Source organism: Carcharodon carcharias, chromosome 7, assembly GCF_017639515.1.
Source record: "Carcharodon carcharias isolate sCarCar2 chromosome 7, sCarCar2.pri, whole genome shotgun sequence".
Taxonomy (NCBI): Eukaryota; Metazoa; Chordata; class Chondrichthyes; order Lamniformes; family Lamnidae; genus Carcharodon; species Carcharodon carcharias.
The window spans coordinates 121235364-121258998 of record NC_054473.1 but is presented as its reverse complement, the minus strand read 5'-3'; the positions used below and the strand labels follow the sequence as shown (position 1 = coordinate 121258998).

The window sequence follows — 23635 nt, the reverse complement described above, 5'->3', positions numbered from 1 at the left end:
ACTTAAAACTTCTGGCAAGCTTATGGCTGGATTTTATTTTAATTATTCATCTTTAGAATATCCTTTCATGGTATCCGATCAGCCAATTTATTTCTGAAACAATGATCCTTTTGAGCAGCAATATTGTATTAAATGGGCTGAAACACTGGGTGAAAGGAGTGATAGCAAAGCAGGAAAGGGGAATGATGCTGTATTAAGCACTCAACAAAGCATCGTTTGGTATGTTTGAGTGCCACTTGGTCTGCATTCAAGTGGCCTTTTATTTGTATCTTGAAAGGAATACCAAGCACAAGGTTTGGCTGGATGACCAATTGGAACAGTCTCAAGCACGAAGTTGCTGCCTCCAACTGGCATCCCATCCTACAATCAAAAGATCCAATCTCCCATTTGAGCTCAAACTGAGCTGGTCACATTTTGAACTGCAGAACATCACTTCCCATCTAAGCTGCCAACTGGCATTGGTTCAAAATCTTGGTCTAATGAGAAGTATGCTGCATCCCTGCTAGATGATGAAGATCGGGTTATAGGAAGGACATATCAATGGAAAATTCTATTCATTAGCTCACCAGATGTACAAGTCCAAGATGGTTCTCAAGGAGAGGATTTCTTTTAAATTGACAAACTTACATGAATGGCCAAGATACATACTGCAGGATGTCATTAAAAAATGGTGAAACAAGTCATGAAGTGGGGGTTAGTTAACCACAAACTTGTGGTTTAAAAACCTGTAAGAGGAAGAGGAAATGGGTGAAATTATGAGTTCCCTATTTCATCGGTTTTAGGGAAGAATTAGCTGTTTGATATAAAGCAGTGAGTCTTGATTAAAATAAAGTTTGAAAGAAAGAAAAATGTATTTTAAAAAACAAACTTGTGGAAAAGCTGCCTTCAGCATCGGGATGAATCACACTTCGATGAGGAAAGAGATGGATGATAAACTTTTGTGGGGAAAGCAGAATTGTTGAACACCAGGGTGAAAATGTTCTGCTTTGGTTTTCTCAGCTGTTGAAATAAATATTTGAGAAGATCATGGCTTCAGTATGCACCAGGAACATAAAATGGGAACAAAACCATGCCCAGTAACTCAAAGTCAAACATAAGAATGTTAAACATCTTTTCCACAAACCTCTTTGTAGGGGTTCTCAATCTTTCATCTGAGATCCTTTCCTTGCTGATCCTTTTCAATCAGCATTATCAGCCAGAAGTAGTCAAAGCATACCCAACTACAATTTCTTCATGTTTCTTTACTCACAGCAGCCATGGTCGTTTTTGTGAGATATCTGAAGTTGTTAACTGTAACTAATATACAAAATAAAAGGGGCAACAACACAGAGTTGAAGAACAATTATATTGGGCTGTAGTTGCAAAGTACATATGAAATAGAAGCTGGAGTAGGCCATTCCACCTGTCGAACCCATTCGGTATAATCAATGCTAATCTTCAGCCTCAACTCCACTTTCCTGCCTACTCCCCCTATCCCATGGTTCCCTGAGAGACTAAAAATCTGTCTAACTCAGGTTTAATTATATTTGCTGCACCCACAGCCCTCTGGCATAAAGAGTTCCAAAGGTTTACAACCCTTTGAGTGAAGAATTTTTTCCTCATCTCAGTCCTAAATGGTCATCCCTTTATCCTGAAACTGTGCTCCATATTTTAGGTTCCACAGCCAGGAGAAACAGCATCTCAGTATCTACCCTCTCAATCCCCATGCTGAGTGGCAAGTAACATTTGCACCACTCAAGCAATTACTATGTCCCAGAAGAGAGAACCTAACCACCTCCCCTTGTCATTCAATGTCATTACCTCACTATCAGCAACCTGGGGGTTTCCATTGACCAGAAACTGAACAGGACCAGCCATATAAATACTGTGGCTACAAGAGCAGGTCAGAGGCTGAGAATTCTGTGGATAGTAACTCACCTCCTGACTCCCCGAAGTCTGTCCACCATCTACAAGGCACAAGTCACCAATGTGAGGAAATATACTGCACTTGCCTGAATAAGTGCAACTCCAACAACACTCGAGGAGCTCAACACCATTGAGGACAAAGCCTGCTTGGTTGGCACCTATCCACCACCTCATGCACTCACTCCCTCCACCACCGACGCACAGTGGCAGCAGTGTGTACCATCTACAAGATGCACTGCAGCAACTCACCAAAGCTCCTTCAACAGCCCCTTCCAAACCTGCAACCTCTACCACCTCAAAGGACAAGTGCAGCAGATGGATGGGAACACCACCACCTGAAAGTTCCCCTCCAAGCCACTCACCATCCTGACTTGGAAATATATCACCATTCCTTCACTGTTGCTAGGTCAAAATTCTTGAACTCCCTTCCTCACAGCACTATGAGTGTACCTACAGCACCATGTACTTACACCACACTGACTGCAGCGGTGCACTGCCACCTTCTCAAGGACAATTAGGGATGGGCAATCAGTGCTGGCCTAGATAGCAATGCCCACATCCTCTGAACAAATAACAAAATAATCTTGAATGTTTCAATGAAAATTCCTCTAATTCTTCTAAGCTCCAGAAAATATAGACCCAATTTACTGTGCCTCTCATCATAGGACGTCCTTCTCTTCCCAGGGACCAACCTAGTGAACCTTCGCTGTACTGCCTGCACTGCACGTTTAACCTTCCTTAAATATGAAGATCAAGATCAAAACACAGTATTCCAGGTGTGGTCTCACGAAGTCCTACACAATTGTGCAAGACTTCCTTACTCTTATACCCCAGTCCCCTTGCAAGAAAGACCAACATGCTTTCCCAGCTGCTTGCTGTATCTGCATGCTAACTTTTTTGTGTTCCTTGTACAAGTCTCTCTGAACATCAACATTTACAAGTTTCAAGCCTTTTAAAAAATATCCTGCTTTTCATTCTTATAACCAAATTGAATAACCTCACATTTCCTCATACTCCAACTCCCACCTGGTTGCCCATTGTCTAACCTGTCTAAATCTCTTTGCAGCCTCTCTGTGCTCTCCTCAGAGCTTGCATTCCCACCTAGCTTTGCATTGTTAGCAAACTTAGATACATTACTCTCTGTATTTTTGCCTAAGTCATTAACATAGATTGTAAATAGCTGAGGGCCCAGCACTGATCCCTACAGCACTCCATTAGTGTCAGCTTGCCAATTTGAGAATGCCACATTTATCCCTACTCTCTGCTCTCTGTCCATTGACCAATCCTCTATCCCTGCTACTACAGGTTGAATATCTTTATCCGTCCATCCAAAAACCAAAAGCACCCAAAAACTGAACATTTTTTGAAGGGCAATGCGGTTAATTTGAATGTTAATAATGCAATGTAATATATTACAGATGTAATAAGTGTTAACAGATGAGAAGTACGGTGCGTGAGAGTTGGCCAATGGAGAAGCAAGCTAGTATTTGTAGACTATAGCTAGCCTAGGCTTAGGCTTTTGTAATGTATGTCAGCTTAGGGCAACAGTACATATGGTAGGTCTGAAAACTGGAAATATCTGAATACCAAAATGCAATTGGCTCCAAAGGTTTCGGATAAAGGATATGTAACCTATATATCACCCCCAACTCCGTGAGCCCATATCTTGTGTATCCGCCTTTTGTGTGGCACCTTATCAAATGACATTTGGAAATCCAGGTATACTACATCTACTGTTTCCCTTTTATCTACCCTACTGGTTACATGGTCAAAAAACCCGAACATATTTCCCTTTAGTAAATCCATGTTGAATTGTTCTAATCATATTATGCTTTTCTAAGTGCATTGTTAAGACTTCCTTAATAATAGATTCCAGCACTTTCCAGATGATGATGTCAGGTTAACTGGCCTATAATTCCCAATTTTCTCTCTCCCTCCTTTCTTGAATAGAGGTGTTACGTTTGCTGACCTCCAATCTGCTGGGACCATTCCAAAGCCTAGGGACTTTTGGAAAATCGTACACGGCACATCCATTCTCTCTGCAGCTATCCCTTTTAGAGCTGTAGGATGTAGGCCATCAAATACTGGGAGTTTGTCAGATTTTAGTCCCTTAAGTTCCCCCATTGTTAATTTGAGGAGGACGATGGCTGTAGTCTGCAGGGTGATTGGTGTGGGGAGAACGGTGGCTGCAGCCTGGAGGTGAGGGGTAGTTGGTGTGGGGAGGATGATGGCTATGGTTTTGAGGCAGTTTGTGGGATGAAAGAGTTCTAATTTGAAACATCTTAATGGAAATATCAGATGAGGCCTTGGAATTTGTTGAGTGGAACTGTTATTAGAAATTAGGGTGTAGGATGGAATGAAGTTATCAGCAGATGGTGCAAGGGGCCTTCCTCGGAGGTAAATACAAGGTAGATGATTTGTTGTAGAGATAGCACAATGATACCTAATTAGTTATATAGTGGAGTTTGAGGTAAATCACATGACTTTGGGCAGGATTTTCCACAGCCGCCCACCACCACGATCTCCTGGTCCTGCCGCAAGTCAGTAGACCTCTGGCTGGGGCCCCACCTACCTACAGCGGGTCCCACCCGTGATGGGACTGGAAAATCCCGGCCTTTGTGTATTGTGAGATTCCAGAGAAAATACTTTGAAGAGAGATTGAAAGAAGTACAGGACAGGTCTTAGGATAAATTATAAACACTACATGTAATCTGAAACCCTCGGTTGGTCTAAAAAAAAATTAATTTAATACTGCGTGGACCACTTTCAGTGTTGATAAGTTTGGAGTTCAGTAGGATATTTGGTTTTGGCTTTGGTTGTTGTAAAGGAAGAGTAAATTTGAACTGGAATAAACTTTAGAGAAACCATGAACTCTTTAGCAAAGGAAGGTGACATCCAAATAGAGAAGACTGGGAAATTAGGACAGAATTTGTACAAAATTAATATAGTCAATATCAAAGTCAATATCAATAAGTATGAAGTCCAAGCCACTCATCATCCTGACTTGGAAATATGTTGTTTTTCTTTCACTGTCGCTGGGTCATAATCCTGGAACTCGCTCGTTAACAGCACTGTGGGTGTACCTATACCACACAGACTGCAACTTAACACCACTTTCTCAAAGGCAATTAGGGATGGGCAATAAATACCAACATCCCATGAATGAATAAAAATAATTGAGAAATATTTAATGAGAAACAGAGAGGAAACAATATTTAATAGAATAGAAGAATTTATGTTTATCTTGAAATGTTGCTCAGAAACATCCTATTTGAATTTCCTTGTATTTATGGAGGTGAATGCGCTGACCATTTTGAACAAGTCAACAATATGATGTAACAGATAATCTGTTTTTGGTGCGTTGACTGAGAGAAAGGTTTGGCAAGGAGACCAGGAGGGGAACTCCCTGGTCCTTTTGAAATATATGGGAACTTGAACATCCACCTCAACCGTTGGAACAAGCAGATTGAACTCTTGTTTAACATCTCATTTGAAGGGCTGTGCTTCCAGCACTGCAGCAGTCCTTGAGTGCTGCACTGAATTGCCAGCGAAGATGATGCGCTCAAGTTGCTGGAGTGGGATTTGAACTCTCAACATTCTGGATCCAGAGGCAAGAGTGCTACTAGTTGAATTGTGCCTACAGATAGATATAAAGTTGGCATATTTATGATGACAGAGCTGAGAGATTAAGAAAACAGCAGTTGAAAATCAATGAACTAGTAATTGCAGCAATCATTGTGATGTTGACAGAGTAAAGTGTTTTTACACCAATATAAAGAGTATTGGAGCTTCAAGGTTATCGGTAGAGAGAGGGAGAAAATGGATATTCTGTAGCTCATAAGGACCAGGTTAAAATCAGAGGATACCAAGAGCTTCATTGTATTAATCAACTCCACCAATGTATATGAATAGGAAGAAAAAACACTTTTAAATATTTAGAACGGACAAAAATGGTGTACAAGTGAAAAAAGATGCATGCTGTTAAGGAAAGATCTAACATTTACATGAAGAATAGGTTCATCTTTGACCAAGGGGAGCGTTGAATCAATATGGCTGGAAATCCATGGCGTTTATTAGGAATTCCTGTTGTAGATCAGAGCATTGGAAATTCCTGTTATAGATTAGAGCAGGAAGCAGAATTGGATTTTAAATTATTGGAACCCACAAGGAGAAAAGAGAGCAAGGATGAATGAAGGATTTTAATGGCACTGAATTCAGTTGGGATGATAGTGACAGCCTTTCAAGAGGAATGGACAAACCTGGGCTGCTTATAGAGCTGCTGCTGGATATATAACATGTTAAGAGAGAGCCAGGAAAAAGAAAATCTTTCAATAGTTAATAAAAAGTCTGAGATAATGGAACATTTTGAAGATTATCAGCACTTGAGCAGCAGTGGAGGAATAAACCAGCACCAAGGAATAAAACAGGAAAGGCAATATTTACTATCCAGTGCAGTACTGCCCAATAGAAGTTGCAGACTATTTGCAGATATGGACACAGTAAGACCGTTTTAGACAGACACTAATTTTAGTAGAAACCCTTTACATATACACAATACAGGTAAATGCACCTCTTGTGTATATATTTACTTAACAAACATCTGCCTCCTGTCAGTAACTAAGGAAGTAAAGCACTCACAAGAATGGAAAAACACTCCCACATTCCACTTTTAGTCTTGCCATTTTACCATTAAACACTTACAAAGGTTAAAGTCTAAATGCACATGTTGTCTGAAAATGAACATTGAGATCACATGCCAAAAGATTATGTCTATTATGCATTTTCTTATTTAATAATTAATTACAATTCACCACATCTGGATTCCCCAATTAGCCACATAAGACTAGTGGACAATACTGACCTAGAAGAAGGTTAATATTGGAGACCTGGAACTAGGTAGTTAATTAATGAGATTAAAAACATAACAACATAAAGGAAAAGCACAGATCTTTTTAAAAAGGTTTCAGATAGTCAAATGGAAACTGTTAAAAGATGACCAGGGATCTAAAGGATAAATTGAAAAAATAAATTGAGAAGTGATTACTTGTACCTGTTTTTTGTAATTGTTGGAAGTGTGATAATCTTCTTGTTGGCAGCATTGGTAGCAGGACTACCAATCTGGGTTTGGGACTATTTTAGGAATTTCCTTGTGACATTTGCATTGTATTCTTCTAGGATTATCCATGAGGATGGATTCTCTGGTGATGATGTGAAGCAGTACAAGCCTGTGGTGTACAGCAACACCATTCAGTCATTGGCAGCCATTGTCCGTGCCATGGATACCTTGGGCATCGAGTATGGTGACAAGGAGAGGAAGGTAAGCACGTTTAAAAACACATGGTTGGAGAGGAAACCTGGTTATTAACTGAGCCAAGAAACCCTTGTAAAAGGAAGCAAATCAAACCAGGACAACATCAGCATTAACCTATAAAATTGAGGCATGTTTGATAGATGTTGATAGATACATTCTCTTTGTTTGATTCAATGGTCAATACTGGAATTTAGAGTTCTTGGTCAAATATCCAGAGAGCTTGGATATTGGAATTGCTTTTCAAACAAACTGCTTGCAACAAAAGAATCTTGCGGCATTAGTACAAAATAAATGCAAAATAAATTTTGAGTGTAGATTGACCCTGTTTGTCCCTGTTCAGCATGTTGTCTGTTTGCGCTGAACCATCCCAAAGTGGCTGCTTTAAGTTTAGAATTTAAAATGGAATGCACGATGTAACTTTGAATCTGCCATACCTGTCTTGATAGCCATCAATGATGCTAATTGGCAAATCCAGCACAAATCAACGTGAGATGTGCTTACAATGACCTCCATGTGTTAAATTTAAACAAGCTGATGTTTTGTTTGCTGGAGAGCAAAGACATTGATGATTTGCTCACATTAAAAATGTTGAGTTTGCTATCTTGGTTGTGCCCTGCATTGTTAATATGCCCAGGGTAACTGTGTCTCTTTGCTGGACTTGAACTTTGCCTAGATTCCAATCTCAATCATTTTGTGAATTGACCCACACAGCCAGCCCAGAGCAAAATTGGCAGCAGATGTTACCATTGCACTCAGGATGTAATATATTACCTGTACAAAAGAAGCTGATGTTAATAGATTTAAAGACTTGGCAACACAGCATTATAAACAGAATGTCGACTTCAGTTAATTTGCTGTGGATGGAGCCTGCATATTTGGTGTTGCACGTGTGTCGGGTATGTGTACTTCCTTCTGAAGTTTGGTGATTCAAGGTTGTGATTGCGCCATTTCCTCTGATTTTTGAATTGAGGTTTGTGATAAAAATGCAGCCTCAGACTTGATACGGAGTTCATTTTGTAACTGGATTACAGCTCTGACATCATTGTTGAGGGCCTGAACTGACTGAATTACAGACTTCTAGATCCAACCTGCCCCTTTCAGGACATACACACAAACATAAGCCTCAAACATAATGACCAAAATTAGATCTTGACTATAGATCCTGATGGTAGAATATGGTAATGTTTCCATTTATGGAGACTTTTCACATTACCAATTAAATATGAAAACTGTAAAACCTATGCACAACTCAGGGGCTCCTTTACTTACGCTCCATAGACAAAAAAATTTGTAATTGCTATGGTAACATTTTTGAAATGTTAGTAAAAAGCTGACCAAAAAGGAAGCAGCATGATCTTTTCTTATGCTGTGCTATACATTAGTGGGAAAAAATGTGATGGAAGCATCCAAAATATCAAATATACAAAAAGATCATCTTCCCTGAATTTAATTTGGCATCTGATCAACACCCTGTGTTTATTTATGAGAAATTGCTCATAGTTACTTAATTGTGTGCCATTAATTACCTAAGTATCAACTCTGGTGTAGGGACAACCCCAGAATTCTGAGTAGGTGTTAAGGGTTCCAAAGCCAACATGGAGATATCAACAGTTTTTGAGTTAAAATTCTGATGGAGAGGTGCATTCAATCTCAGTGTAGGAATCATGATGAGATGTAGTTTTGAATTCCACTTTTGGATGTGAACTATCCCTGAGAACATTTTCACGTTTTATATACAACAATAAAAGACACAAAAGAACTCAATCTGCATAGAAATGGTGGGTTAAAATGGCATAATGAACTGTTCAAGTTGCACGGTCATTGTTTAAGGCATTATGTGAACCTCTTTCTTCTAGCTAGTAGATTAAAGCATGCTTGCAATCATCTAGTTTTTTTGTTTGTAGAAGCCTTGCCTTTTAATATTACAGAGTGCATTCCCTGTCCAACACAATTATACTTTAATGTATCTCGCTAAAAGCTTGCTGGAATATTCCTTTGCAAGATTGTCTAACTTGGAGCATTTGTAGAGTATAATAACTTGTAGCACAGTGGATTTTCTTCTCTTCTGCTTTTCTCCCCTCTCCTCTTACCCCCTGATGGCCTTTACTTTGTATTGGAGTAGGAATCCATGGCCAGGCTTCCTTTGCTACCACAGCTGAGTGTTCATGTGTGGATTTTCACAGTCAGAGTTAGCAGCCTGATCCATGATGGGTACATTCCCAATTGAGCATAGTGCTGTCCTACCTGATCAGACATGCAATTTCAGCAGGGATTACTTGTCACCCCAGAACCGGAATACTGGCCAGTCTTTTTCTCCCTAATCCAGAGGTGCTGAGGCACAGTTACAACTGTACCTGAGATTCATCACCATGGACTATAGATTAAACATATGACTGTTTAGTTTGTACAGATTCTGTTTCAAATGGCCTTAACTAACTCAATTGTAAGAGATGCCTCCCTGTGGATATTAAAAAGCACCACATACACAGTATGTATAACTTATGGCACTGGGCATGGAAAAAGAAAATTACTAAGGGTCAATATTAGAAAGTGCTCATCCAGGACCAGTGGGTCACAACAGCATGTATTCTGTAGCTGGTAACTCCCTTGAGTCTTGTGTGATATGATTACAGTTGTTATGTAGAGGATATTCCCTTAAGACTGTGTAATGTGATTAGGGGTGTTTTGCAAAGATGTTTCTGTGGGTATAATTAGAAGTATTATACAGAGGATACTCTATGACCAAACAACTTGCCACACCAGGTTCATGCAAGAGGCCAATGGCAATACTGAACTTTAAACAACCTTCTTCAAATTTCCCTTCCCCATTTGCTGCATTCTCACTTCTGACACCTGAAGCAAGGAGATAATGGCGAATAACTTCTTCAAAATTGATGCTATCCACCAGCTGCCCAACCATCTGCCTAACCTGAAACACTTGTTCATCCTCCCTTCACCCAGCTCTTGTCAGTTTCATTTCCCTCTAAGAAATGCTCATGACTTTAAAATTGAAATGCCAATCAACTCTTCTGTCCTCTCAGCCTATAAAACCCCACCTCAAATCTTCCCTTCCTCTATACACCTTGAATCTATTAGTTTCACTCAACTCATCCACTATTCTCTTTCTCAGTTCTTCGTCTGGTCCTATCAATGCTTAACCAGACTCTCTCAATCAGTGTAGTCATTGACAACTTTTGTTAGTTAATGTAGCATTCTCTTCCTTTTTAGTCACTCCATGGCTTATAGTATGCTAAAGCATTCCATTCTCCTCCACCATTAATCCTCTGCAGTCCACCTCCGTAGCAGTGTAATCTTCTGCTTCCATTCTAAGTTACCATAATGTTTTAGCCTCTCATGCCCAAGCATTCATTTCAAATATGGCCAAAAGTTCAATTTCTGATTCCCTCCTATTCATCATTTATATATCGCTTCTTGCTGATATCATAAACATATGTCTGCCCAAAGTACTTTGCTGTGTCACCTTTGATTCCATAACTAGCATTTTCCTATCTGACACCTTTCAGGCATTGAGTCCCGAATGAGCTTAAACTTTGTTCAGCTCGTGTGAACAAGATTGAAGCTATTCTGTTTGGCTTCTATCAGAAATGATGTGCCTCAGGCATTGATTTTGCCTTTGCTGATTACTGCTCTCTAATGGAAGCCAACAGTGTACAACCTCAGTCCTGTACTTAGTCAATAGAAATACCTTTGCTTTCACCTCTGAAATTGTTCAGTCTTATGCCCTGATGACATCCTCACTACTGTTGACACCTTCATTCGTGCCTTCATCATCTTGAGCATCAACTTCAACTTTAAGCCACAGCCATGAGGTTGACATACACTAGAAACTTCTGCACACTCATTACTCCAGTCCTTGCTAACCTCTGCTGATTCCCAGAGTATTCATTTCAAAATCCTAGTCTTCATCTCGGTCTTACTCCATGTAGCCTCTACAATCTTTCTTTCAACCTTAGAGTTCAGTAGGTACCCTCTGCACTTCCAACTCAAAAGTTTTTTGTGTCCCTTACCATCCTGTCTTCAATAACGTGCCCTTGCAGATTCCAATTCTATGATAATCCTGAAGTCTGCTTTTCCCTCATCTCTTGTTTTTCTCCTCTCCTTCAAAAACCTCCTCAAAACTTACCCGTGTGACTAAGTTTTTCACTCTTCTCCTCTCCCCTTGCTCTTACCAGTACTGAGACATCTGAAAGATGTCATATGATAAATGGTAAAAGCAAAATATTGCACATGCTGGAAATCTGAAATAAAAGCAAGTAGTGTTGGAAAAAGTCAGCAGGTCTGGCAGCATCAGTGGAGAGAGGAAGACAGAGTTCATGTTTTGAGTCCAATGACTGTTCTTCAGAACTAATAGTGTATATTATAAGTGGTATTATGTTGAGGATATCTACTGAAGGCGTGTGATATGATTAGCTACATTTCAGAGGTTGTTCACTCAGGATTGATATATTTGGAGATGTGAACAGAAGGTATTGACTTGGAATGGAATTGTTGGGGGAATATGAGGGACTATGTTACCCTCCTGAGGCTGCCAGCTGGTAATGCCTGCATTCTAGTGGCATTGCAGTATCCTCGGAATAGGTTACGGCTGCCCTTCATGGTCAGCGTAAAGACCTGGCTGACCAAAAGGCTAGGGGGAAATTAAAAATACCTATGCTTATTAAAATAAGTTGTAGTTCCCTGTCCTTTTTTATTTTTATTCTGATAAGTCAATATAAACTTAATCATGCATAGTACGATTCAGTCCAAATACTAAACAGCCTCCTGCAAATAAGTACTGCGTTATATCTAAAGTCTCCTGTGTTTGTAGCCCTTTGCAGAGACTACGTGATAACACTTCTGATAAGTCTCTATTCACAGTGCTTACTGGCAGCACATCCAGGCTGAGGAAGGAGTGTGGAGAATTTAATTCTCACTTTGGGTTATTAATAACTCCTTATCTTTCCTCCTTCCATCTTAAGAGAGCTTAGTGTTAGTGACCAGGATTGGTTTTTAAAATTTGGACCCTTGACCATTGTCATATGGGAGTACATTCACATAGAAATTGTGCAGCAATTTCTCAAATCATAGGCATTGTATTCAATTGCTGATGTTGATTTCCCTTCTGTTTCTCTGTGCCAGTCTGAATTTCATGTTTCTGCATTTAAATTGGTTAATTTTGGTTTGATTTCTTTCTATTACTGTTCAATGTTTGCATCTTTTTTTGAAATTTGCTTCATCAAAAATAACTATTTGCGAATGATTACCTCAGGTTATTGCTGCAGATTTTTGGAATTTTGTTTTTTAATTAAGAAGATTCTTATTTTTAAAAGTTCTTATTAGATGAATATTTCATATTTACAAAAAGCGAGTATGCAAAAGACCATTGTACTTTTAAGCGGTGCAGCACCATCTAAGCTAGTAACACAGTTATGATGAGTGACAAATATTGTTGAGCATGGAACTGCTGATGTCACATTGTGATTCTACCACTTTTAAAACAGCCAGTTAAAATTCTTTGTTTTCATTTAAAGTATAGCAATAGGGTTTGCTATCATGGCATACCAAGATTTTAATCCAAATTGAGGTGCCATTGGACAATCTGTGGACTAACAATAATTAACAGAAGGATCATTATAGCTGCATCACTGAGACTGGCCATGTTACTGATCAGGCTAACTCAAGTTTCATTTAAAGTAAATTGGTGAACTTGATATCTGATCTTTAATTAAAACATTCACACAGGTTGTTAAAATGTCCACAGAGAAGGAAATAAAATGCCTCGGGTTTCTCTATCCCATAATGCCTGTTTAACTACTTGTTACCTCATGTATCTCAGAATCATATTAGATGTAAAAGTGAGCTCACCTGATGAAACCGAACCAAAATTTCCAGGTTTGAAGCTGGATCTGTACTGAGTTAGCTGTTCTTAACTTGGCCAGTACCAGTGCCTGACGAATGGCTGGTTTTAGTGCCCCTGAGAAAAGGTGGGGAAATAAAACAACCTTAAGGTTTGTACTCCTTATTGCTGTCCAGTAACTCAGACAAATCCCCAGAGGTAATAGAATCCATTATGCCCCTTCCTTCACTTGGAAAGTGAACAGTGTCTATGTAGAGATTGGGCTCAGCTGAAATGTCTGATAGTCAAATAGCCTGCAAAATTCACAGTCTAGGGTTGAATATGCAAGAAACGTCTTGGGCAAGACACTGGAGGGGGCTGGGTAGGATGGGGGGATAGTGTTTATGCAGAACTGCACACAAACATAAGACTTCAGAGGATTGTTAAAGCATTTAGGTGAATATTAACTGCTGAAGTATAATCCCATGGGTACACCCAGACCATGCAAATTAACTCGTGGAGTGCCAGATGTTGCAACCAATTGTAAACATCAAGTAATATTGGATTGTCACGCTTTGCATCAATAATTCCTCTCAATTCTTTATCTTAAAAAAATTAAGCAAAAGAAGCTATATTTACAAATTAAGGAAAAGAAAAAAGGAAATGCAGGAGGAACATTTTATGGTAATATATGAAACTAGCAGAGGTGATGGAACAAATAAACCTTAAATTGGCTTCAAGGAGGAACTGAACAGCTTCCTGTCAATAAATAGAATTTGGGTTATTAAAAATGTGGATGGGTGGGCCAGATGAGCCAAATATCTTCTCCCATCTGCAACTGTTGCAAAGTTCCTAAACAATTCATTGAAATGGCCACTAACATAGACAAAGTTATTTTGAGTTGTCATACCCAGCCAGGAATAAAAGAATTGTGTTTTTGGATGTCATGAGTTAGTAAATTGAAAATGATCTGAGTCTCTCTGGGTGTCTAGGATGTCTTCAATTTCATTAAATTGAAAGAGGCTATAGATATTAGTACCAATACAATTCATATCAATAGAAATTACAGAAAATGCATAATGGAGTTCTTCTAATCTCTGCAGCATGGGTTTAAATCCACTCCAAATCGTGAAGCTCTAAAGGTTCCCTGTTGCTATGGGGAGGTGGGGTGGTGAAGTTTATTTGATCCTTTCCTCTTATCTCGGACTTTAGGTGAATCTTTTCTGGATGACCTGATGGTGGGCTGAGCAGGATAGTGGAATAGAACACTCCCTTGACTCTGAATTTGAAGTTGATTCAACTTCAACTTAATTGAGTTTTGAATTATGTGTTGAGGTAATTAGGATCATATTCTTGCCTCTCTATTGCTTGTCACAGATTTTAAGTGGGTACATTAAGTGGCCTTGTTTTACCGTAGCTCCCGACAAATGTTTCCTTAAGCTTGGATTTCAGCATCTTGGTGGGGTAAGGTAGAGTAAGGTGTACATTGCAACTCATCAAGGATATTAATATTGAACAAGTGAGAGAATATTGCATTCTAAAGATTATGTGCTTGATTATATCAATGTAGACAGAAAAAATTGTCAAGACAGTATTGAATGGAAAAGCCTGGGAACAGTGACACATTCAGGTCACCCAGATCAAGTTGTGAACAGAAGGCCCTGGCAACAGTGAGACAGGATAGCTTCTTCAACCCTCTGCCTCACTCAATAAATATCACTTAAGCTTCAACTGCAAATAGGAAGTAAATGTATGAGTGGTTTTATTAAATTTAATTTTCTTGCACTGGTGGCATTTCTGTAAATTTTCTGAGCTTGAATAATTCTACAGAGATTGCTTACTAGCTTGTCACACTAACTCAGCTTTTTGTGACTTTAGTAAACACTCCACATTCTGCAGTTAAATTGGATGCTAGGGGCCTGCAGAATGATAGCAGCATTAAAGGTTATGGTAACTGTGTAAATGTGTGAATTCACAACCCTCATGTCAATTCTATGTTGACATAGAATTCATTTGGGTCAAAAAGGTTTTGCAGGGCAGGGAATTAGGCTTTGTACAGCCTAATGAATGGTAGAAGGGGTGGAATTTTTAAATCAGAACATAGGAACAGGTATAGGCCATTCAACCCATTGAACCTGTTCCACTAGTCAATTAGATCATGACTGATCTATATCTTGACTCCATTTTCCTGCCATGAAGCTCCTCTTAATTCAGATTATATGTTCAGAGACTCTTAATTTCTGAGAGGGTGTATATTGGATGTGCACTACAAGCAGTCAGTAACACCCTGTTGATTGTGGTATCAAGTCAGATCTGCCAGGGAAACTGTTTAACGTCAATGCGTTGACTATCTACAGGTTCCTGCCGGTTTGAATTTGCGATGGAACAAAGTTTAACTTGATCGAACCTGAGCCAGTTCCAGGCCAAAGAGCCCATCAATGAGTCGATTCATGCGCTTAACAAGTTAAAGGTTCAATGAGTTGATTGAAGCCAATTGAAAGCCAGTGAACAGTATGGAAATATAAATTAGACTAACATGCAGAATTTCTTTCCCTCATTCAGTAACTCCTAAAATCATTTTCAAACAGACGCGCGCGTTTCAAATCCCCGTCCACTGCGTTTGTGCCACTGTGTTCCCTGGGTCACTCTAGCTCGTCATAGCGAATTTCTTCATTACAAGGATCTTCGATCAAAAATCAGCAGGCGAGGGAACGTTGACCAGAAACCAATTAAAAACTAAGCGGCAGAATGCTGTGCTCTGTCCAGGGTGCTGAAAAGTCACTTTGCCCCAGCAGTTCATAATCAGTCACATAAAGTCTTGTTATCAGTGTAATGCGGACTTGAATTACATTTCACCGTTAAGAATGGACCAATTTAGGTCTACTACTTTACCAAAACAATTTTTCAAAAAATAACTGCAGATGTTTTAGGTTAAGTTAGCCAGTATGGGTTCCTGAAGAACAAGTTGATTTAGAGGAATCGTATCAGAGAAGTAGTTTATGTGCCTGTAATCTTTACCATGATCAATAAGACTGTTTATGTTTAAAGAGTGTTTTCAGCTGAGAGAAAACTTATCTACTGACCCCATATTTATAATAGGTATGTAAAGATATTACAGTAAATCGGTGTGGCTGACATGGGAATGTGTGGCAATCAGAAAAGTTTGTTTCTTGTAATGTGGTTAAAAAAGGAAGAAAGTCTTGCATTTATATGGCGCCGATCACAACTCCGTGACGTGCAAAAGCCAGTGACGAACCTATTGAATTTTAGTTGGTTATAATGTAGAAAATGCGATGTTAATTTGCACACAGCCACCTGAAAGGGTAGACTCTGCCGTGTCCAAAATATGGCACCTCTGACAGTGGAGTATTCGCGTGGATGTTATGTTCAATTCTCTGGAAAGGGAGCTGAACCTTCTGCCTCACAGGTGAGAGTGCCACCACTATCTGTGGTAACTGTAGTAATGGTTTATCAGCAGGAAATGCTTATTTAGTAGTACAGAGCTTTTGATATTTGAATGAGGATCTCCAATTTCATTCATTTAACTGATGAACAATATAAGTTCCAACAATGGTTAACACAAGGCACCCATTTATTTTTTGATGAATCTCTCCATACTTCCCACCCCCACCCTCACCCTCACCCTGTGTTAATTAATTGCACTTGACAGACAAAGATTGACATACAACCTGATGTCAAGCATCAGCCAATGCAGTTGTGTAATTAGCTACTAGGCAGGCTACCGGAGCAGTTTTGAGGTAATTTGCCTGATAACTTCCCCATCTTCCCTATTGGGAAGTTGCTGTTCCTCATTCACAACCTCTTAGATGTTGCAGTCCAGATCAGTAACTCTCTGCAAAGAGCTGGGTTAATTTAGGATCTCATTAGTGACAGAAAATTTGTAGCATAAATCAGGTGAACTGTGTCACGCATGAGCAGGCATTTTCATATTGTGACCTCTCTGATCCCTGGTGGATGCAGGAGTGAGTGTACTTTGAGACTATAACAATATATCATGCACCAGGAATATCCAGGCACTCCTTTTCACTCACCTGACACATGCAAAAATCTACACATTTGTTCTTACACAGTTATGGTCCTTTTGCTGATGCTGAATTAATGTGCTGACCTTGAAACCATTTCCTTGGCTGGAATTTGCTCCCTGACCAGTAGCCCCTCTTACACTCATGAATTTGCATCATTGCCTCAGATCTCCAGATTCTCTGAGCCATAGTCATTGCTGGTTCAGAAACGGCCATGGATTAATTAATAAAATCTCAGCACTACTAGACCTGCTTTTATAGATTTACTAATCCTGGTTTTAGCAATTTAAAGCATACTTTTTGATTGTGAGAAACCAAGTAGTATGCTATTTAAAAAAAATAAAAGACGGGCATGATCTGTCAATAATTGAAACAGTTAATGGAACCACTGGATACACAGAAGGCACATTGTTCAGAAGCATGTGCAGTGATGAGCTCATCTATTGTTTTCTGCAAGGGCACAGGGCAGCACCAATCTCTCCACACTCCAATGGAGTGGTCATCCCTTACATCTCTTTATAGATGAGCAAAGAACTGAAGAATCAAATTTGAAAACATCGTGACCCTCTGGTAGACCGCATCCTTGTTTTTGCATGTGGCATGATATAATCTCAGGAGGTTAATTTGTGTTAACCCTGAGTATGACATTCATTTATTAACTTGCTGACGGTGCCTTTTCCAGCCAGTGCACAGCTCAGGGTCCCAGTGACCCACCTGGAGACTGGAATACATCTCATTGTTCACGAAGTGTTATATTAGAGGATTAGAACAGTGGTGCCAGATTTTACTTGGGATATTGTTAGGGAGGGCATATTCCTCATGCCTTCCCTTGTGAATACTCTAATCTTGTAGTAATTTACTGAGAACTTAGTCTCAATTAGAATTTTGTTAAATTGCTAATTATAGACGAATTCATCATACCTTTTGCCAGTTATTGTAACTGTGCCAAAAGTCAGATTAGATTTAAGGTGACTGCAGCAATAGTGTGAATTGGCAGATTGAATTGGAACTATTGCCAAATATTGCACCTAACCCAAGGCAAAACTGGGTGTGCCAAGAAGATGGTTCATTATTTTATACAAAAATTGTAATGAGTTCATCTATTTTTAGTTTGATTCAAAAATGCAGTGTGAAATAGTCGCAGTCGCAGATTTAACAAACTAACAGGGGCAATGGAATCTGAAGAGGTAGCTCAATGTACTAAATGAGTTGGACAAGGTACACCAGTGGGCAGAGCAATGGTGAATGAAGTTCAATGCAGATGGTTGTTATGACACAGCAGTTAGTGAAGGCTGTTATTTCAAATCCCAGAGGGAAATTTTAAACAACTGTCATAACCTATATTTTTAAATGGTACGTTTGCGATGCAGCCCCAAAGTCAGGAATAAGACCACCAGTTCGCGAGAGGTTTTTATATCAAACTACGTGAGACAGTTAATAATTTACACAAGATAAACATATACACATAGCTACAAATTATTACTATCATAACTTTTTAACAAATTCCCAAACTAATCTCCATTAAGGCAACAGCAACCCATAGACTTTAAGCAAAGCATTTTCACTTTACAAATTCAAAATGAGGTTCCTTTCACTCTGGTTCCTGTGCAGACGGTTGTAGGCTTACAGGCTTTGATCTTACATTGCCTCTGCCCTGCACACACAAAACTGCTATCTGTTATACCCAGCACATCTCATTGAATGTAAATTCTCTTTGTATCACCAGCCCCTTTGATCTCCACCTCTTCTAACAATAAAACCCCTTAGTACCAAAAGTACCAATTTTATTAGTAATATAAACATATTGCTTGGTCTCTGCTAGCTAGGTGCCAGATTTCACTCCCCTTCTTGAATGCCCTTTTCACCAAAACGCCAATTCACTTTACCTCTTACATCTCAAAACTAGTATACATCAAAGCACCCAGACTAGTTGGCTTTAATCCAATTAAGACACAACCACAAACTAAACCTCTATTTTAAAAGAAAAATAATTTCCAATAATATTATATACTTTAATAGCTTCATGACATGGTGTAAAGTACTGTGTAGAGCAAAGAGAAATAAGCAATACTTGTACTTCATGAATCGTGTTGAACCAACTAAAGGGAAGCTGAAAGAGATCTAGGGAGTATTTTTCACCTTGATAACCCTGGTGGTAAACCAATGGAGTGGTTTGTCCAACTGTTCTGGAACTGATTTTTCATTTTCTTTGGAGAAATGTGGGATTTTCATCCTACAGAGAAGGTGTTTGAGAGGCAATTTTTAAGAAAAAGTAAGTATACAAGATGGTGAAGGGAATGGAAAAAGTCAGTCCTGAAAATGAGTTTAAATTATGTAACGAGAGTAGAACAAGGGGATACTGAAGGTCATTTTAGGACTGATATCAGCAAATACTTGACACACCAAGCAATCAGCGCTCTGAATAAACTTCCAGGTGGAGTAGTGGAGACAAAAATCCTAGAAGTGTTTGAACGATTGGATGTTGAAACAGTGGGAGAGCAGGGAGAGAAGCATTAGAATGTTTCCAGATGTTTGATCTTATGGCTTTACTCATATTGTGATCCCCAGTTGACCAAAGAAGGGAACTGATTGGCTGTAGTGATTTTGTTTCTGCACATACAGAGATATTACCTTGAATATTTCAACTTGCTTAAGTTTTAATTCACAGTGACAGTGAAGCTCTCTTTGAGTTCTAATTCAGACATTGAGGATCTGACCATGCCACTGTGAAATGGCTACCTTCACCATTCATCATTTTGACCTTTAGCATGCATAGCTGCACCATATGGAATTTTCAGTCACACTTGTCTAACACCTGTCAAATCAGATCAACTGTACTTGGAGTAACTAATGCATCCTTGAATTTTGCTTTTTTTCCCCCCTGTTCAATGGAATTGAATAACTCCATGCAGGAATACTGAACCCTTCAACAGTGTGTTGAGGGCTTTATTTCTACCACAACATATGCTGGGACCTTTTCAGCCAATTTGGCCAAACTGGCATAGAATTATTATGAGCAATTTTAAGTTGTAGTCTTGTGCCAGTAGGAACTGAGACACTGAAATGCCTGTGTCTTAAATTTCTGGAGTTATGAGCTGTGTTTATTTTTAAAAGCTAACAGTGCAAGGCGGAATCATAGAAACAGAGTTAATGGAGGGCAATGCAGTTATTACAATCTTTTCGAACACTTTCAAAAGATAACATCTGAAAGGGTAACTGCATGCTCTTCTAAATTTCAATGGAGCAATGCTTTCATTCTGTTATTGCATTTAAATAAGATACATCTGAAGCATTGTGTGATGCAATACAGTAGTTTTGGGGATGTGATCAACTGGCTAATTACTTAGATTGTCTGCTATTTTGGGATAATCAGCTTTAAATTTTATACTAAAAAAAACAAGCAGTTACTAATGTAAATCATTTAGATTCTAGCAATTAATGGATTTATAATCCATAAAGGTCACTGATCCCTTTAGGAATACAAGAGGGCCATTTGCATTTTCTCTGCATCTGTTCAAGCAAACCCCAGGATTTGCATTTGAAATGTAAGAGTTTAGGAAAGTTGGATCCCAAGAATTTACAGGTGTGGAGCATATCACTGATTGTTAAGTGTTTCATAAGTTGGGCACCTGTAGTCATTGAAGAATTTTTTTTAAAGGAACATTTATTTGTCAAAATCAGCATTGATAGGAAAGCCACATGTTTGTCTTCTTTAATAAAAGCAAAATACCACGGATGCTGGAAATCCAGAACAAAAACAAAAATACCTGGAAAAACTCAGCAGGTCTGACAGCATCTGTGGAGACGAACACAGTTAACGTTTCATGTCCAAGTGACTCTTCATCAAAACTAAGGAAAAATAGAGAAAAGGTGAAATATAAGCTGGTTTAATAGATGATGGGACAGGTAGAGCTGGATAGAGGGCCAGTGATAGGTGGAAATTGCCATAAGATGTCATAGACAATGTCATTGTCTTCTTGTTAGGATCCCCACCTTAACTCAACACACAGCTATGACTCAGTTGGTAGCAGCCTTACATCTGAGTCAGAAGATTTTGGGTATTGGCTCCACTCCAAAGACTTTAAGCACAAAATCAAGGTTGACACTCCATACTGAGGGAATGCTGCACTGTTGGAGGTGTTCTCTTCAGGTGGGGTGTTAAACCAAGGCCTATCTGTCTTCTCGGGTGATTGTAAACAATTCTATGGCACTATGGTGATGAAAAGCAGGAGAGCTATTCCTGATCTCCTGGCCATCATTTACCCATCAATTAAAATTACTTTAAAAATAACTTATCCGGTCATTATTGCATTGCTGTTTGTGGAAACCTGCTGTGTATAAATTGGCTGCTATGTTCCCTAAATTACAACAATGACTATGTTTTAAAAGTACTTCATTGGCTGTAAAGTGCTTTGGGCCTTTTTCAAGGTGATAAAAGGTGTTATTTAAATGCAAGTCTTTTTTTAATGAAACTACATAGAATCACATCTGAGAATTTAGTCACAAACTAGGCTGGTGGATTTTTGTGCTGGATGCCAGATGGCTTGTGACCTTGGTCTTTTTTTTTAAAAATGTTGTGGTTACATTACCCAAGCTGACCACTCTTCTTAAAAACCTCATGTCACCATGCTGGTTACTTTGCCCAACTGCTTGGTATCTGGACTGACCAAAACATCTGGTCACAGTCACTGTGCCCAACTCCTTCACCATAAACACACAATTTGGCATGTTGGCAAGATCCTGTGATGATGAGTGATATCACCCAAGGCTATTTCCTAGCTGAGGGAAATCAGCTTTAAGGTGATACCATAGACCCATTCCTAGTGGGCCTTGGGTTGCCACCAACAGCCTTCACTATCTGTCTTCCACATGATTAGATCTGATGTTTAGGCTGTAAACGTAAGCTACGCTTGGAACCAGAGAGGTGTAAGCACTTACTGTTTTATGGAGGAGAGCATCATCAAAGTATTCTGCTTCAAAGCAGTTTGATTTGGTGTTCTGTTTTCTTCAGATCTTGAGTTTCTCCTCAGGGTTGGGCCAAAAGACTCGTCCCTTATGTGTTACAGTAGAATAATTTAGTACTGATGCAGTAAGAGCCTTTGAAGCACAAACTAACAGCCCAAAGAATGCTTAGAAATAATCTAAATTTCATGTACTTAATCCAACATTTTGATGTAACCTTACATCCAGAACAGAACTGCACTGTTCCTACAAAGACCAGGAAATGAAAGCAGGGAACGAGATCCATAGGGGCACAAATTTCCCTCTGTTCAAAAGGACCGGATTTTTTTAACCAATTCAAAACCCTCCTTCTTGTACAGAGTTAAAGCTGGGGCCTTTAAAGACAAATAGGAAAAGGACGTAAAGGCACTGGTGAAGGTATTAAAAAAAAATTACAAGGATAATACCAAAACTGAGAAGCTATACTAGCAGGAAAAACAAAATAGGCTGGGGCTCTTTACTCTAAAGCAGAGAAGGCTGAGGGGTGATGTAAGAGGTCTTTAAAATTATGAAGGGGTTTGATAGGGAAGATGTAGGGAAGATATTTCCACTTGTGGTGGGGGGAGAGGGGGAGGCTTCTAAAACTAGGGGTCATAAATTAAGACAGTTGCTCATAAATCCAGAAGGGATTTAAGGAGAACCTTTTCCCAGAGAGTGGTTATAAGGCGAAACTGCTGACCCATAAGGTGAAGAGCATTGATGCCATTAAGGGGAAGCTAGATAAATACATGAGGGAGGGAAAAAAATTGAAGGATATGCTGATAGGGTTAAATTAAATAGAGGACACTTCTGCAGCACATAAACTTCAACATAGATGATCTGATTCTGTGCTATAAATTCAATGTAAATCAATTCTTGCTTTCTGTGGTGCATAACTGCTGGACTATTTGCTACCTTGAAGTAACCAACAGAAAATAGCGCTGAGGCTATAACTTTATCTAACCTATGTCAGATAGCTTCATGTAATGGCTATGACACTGTCTTAGACCACTGGCCATGTGACGTTTGTGAGCAGAAGAGATTTCTCCAGCATGACCACTGTCATTTCCAAATGAAAAGCTGTTTTCAGGTACTGTTGTAAAGAGGAATATGGAGGAAACCTGATTGCAGTAAGAGCTGGGAGCACCCTTGATAGTCTGTATATTAATATGGTTACTCAGTGAAATCTGATGGTTGGGATGAGTTTGAGGTGCAGTCAGTTTTTAGAAGTCACTTTGAAAAACTTGTCAAGGAAATTACTTGCATACTGTAGTTTCCATCTTTTAAAATTCAAACCGATTGCCCAGTTATATTTCTGGCATTTAGGCAAGAAGACAGTGTGGTGTCTTTCAAAAAGGAAATTAGAAAGTGGAAAATGGGGCGAATAGCTGGTCCAGGTTAATTTTCCAAACTACTTAGGACCCATGCATAGTTTGCTCACTTACTGTGTGCAGATTGGCTCCTGGGTTTCCTTATAATACAGCAGTAACTGTTTTCATTGACTGTGTAATATTTTGCGGAGCCCAGAGGTCGTGAAAGGCTTGTATTAGTGCAAGTTCA

At 39.2% G+C, this 23635-nt stretch overlaps 1 protein-coding gene across 2 annotated transcripts in view; it reads left to right on the top strand.

Moving 5' to 3' along the window:
- Positions 1–23635, top strand: part of gnao1a (guanine nucleotide binding protein (G protein), alpha activating activity polypeptide O, a) — a 436666-nt gene that overhangs the window by 70019 nt on the left and 343012 nt on the right. For both annotated transcript variants that reach the window (XM_041191937.1, XM_041191938.1), the window contains exon 3: positions 7081–7222. In XM_041191937.1, coding sequence (XP_041047871.1) covers positions 7081–7222 — 142 coding nt within the window. The remainder of the gene's footprint in view (positions 1–7080; positions 7223–23635) is intronic.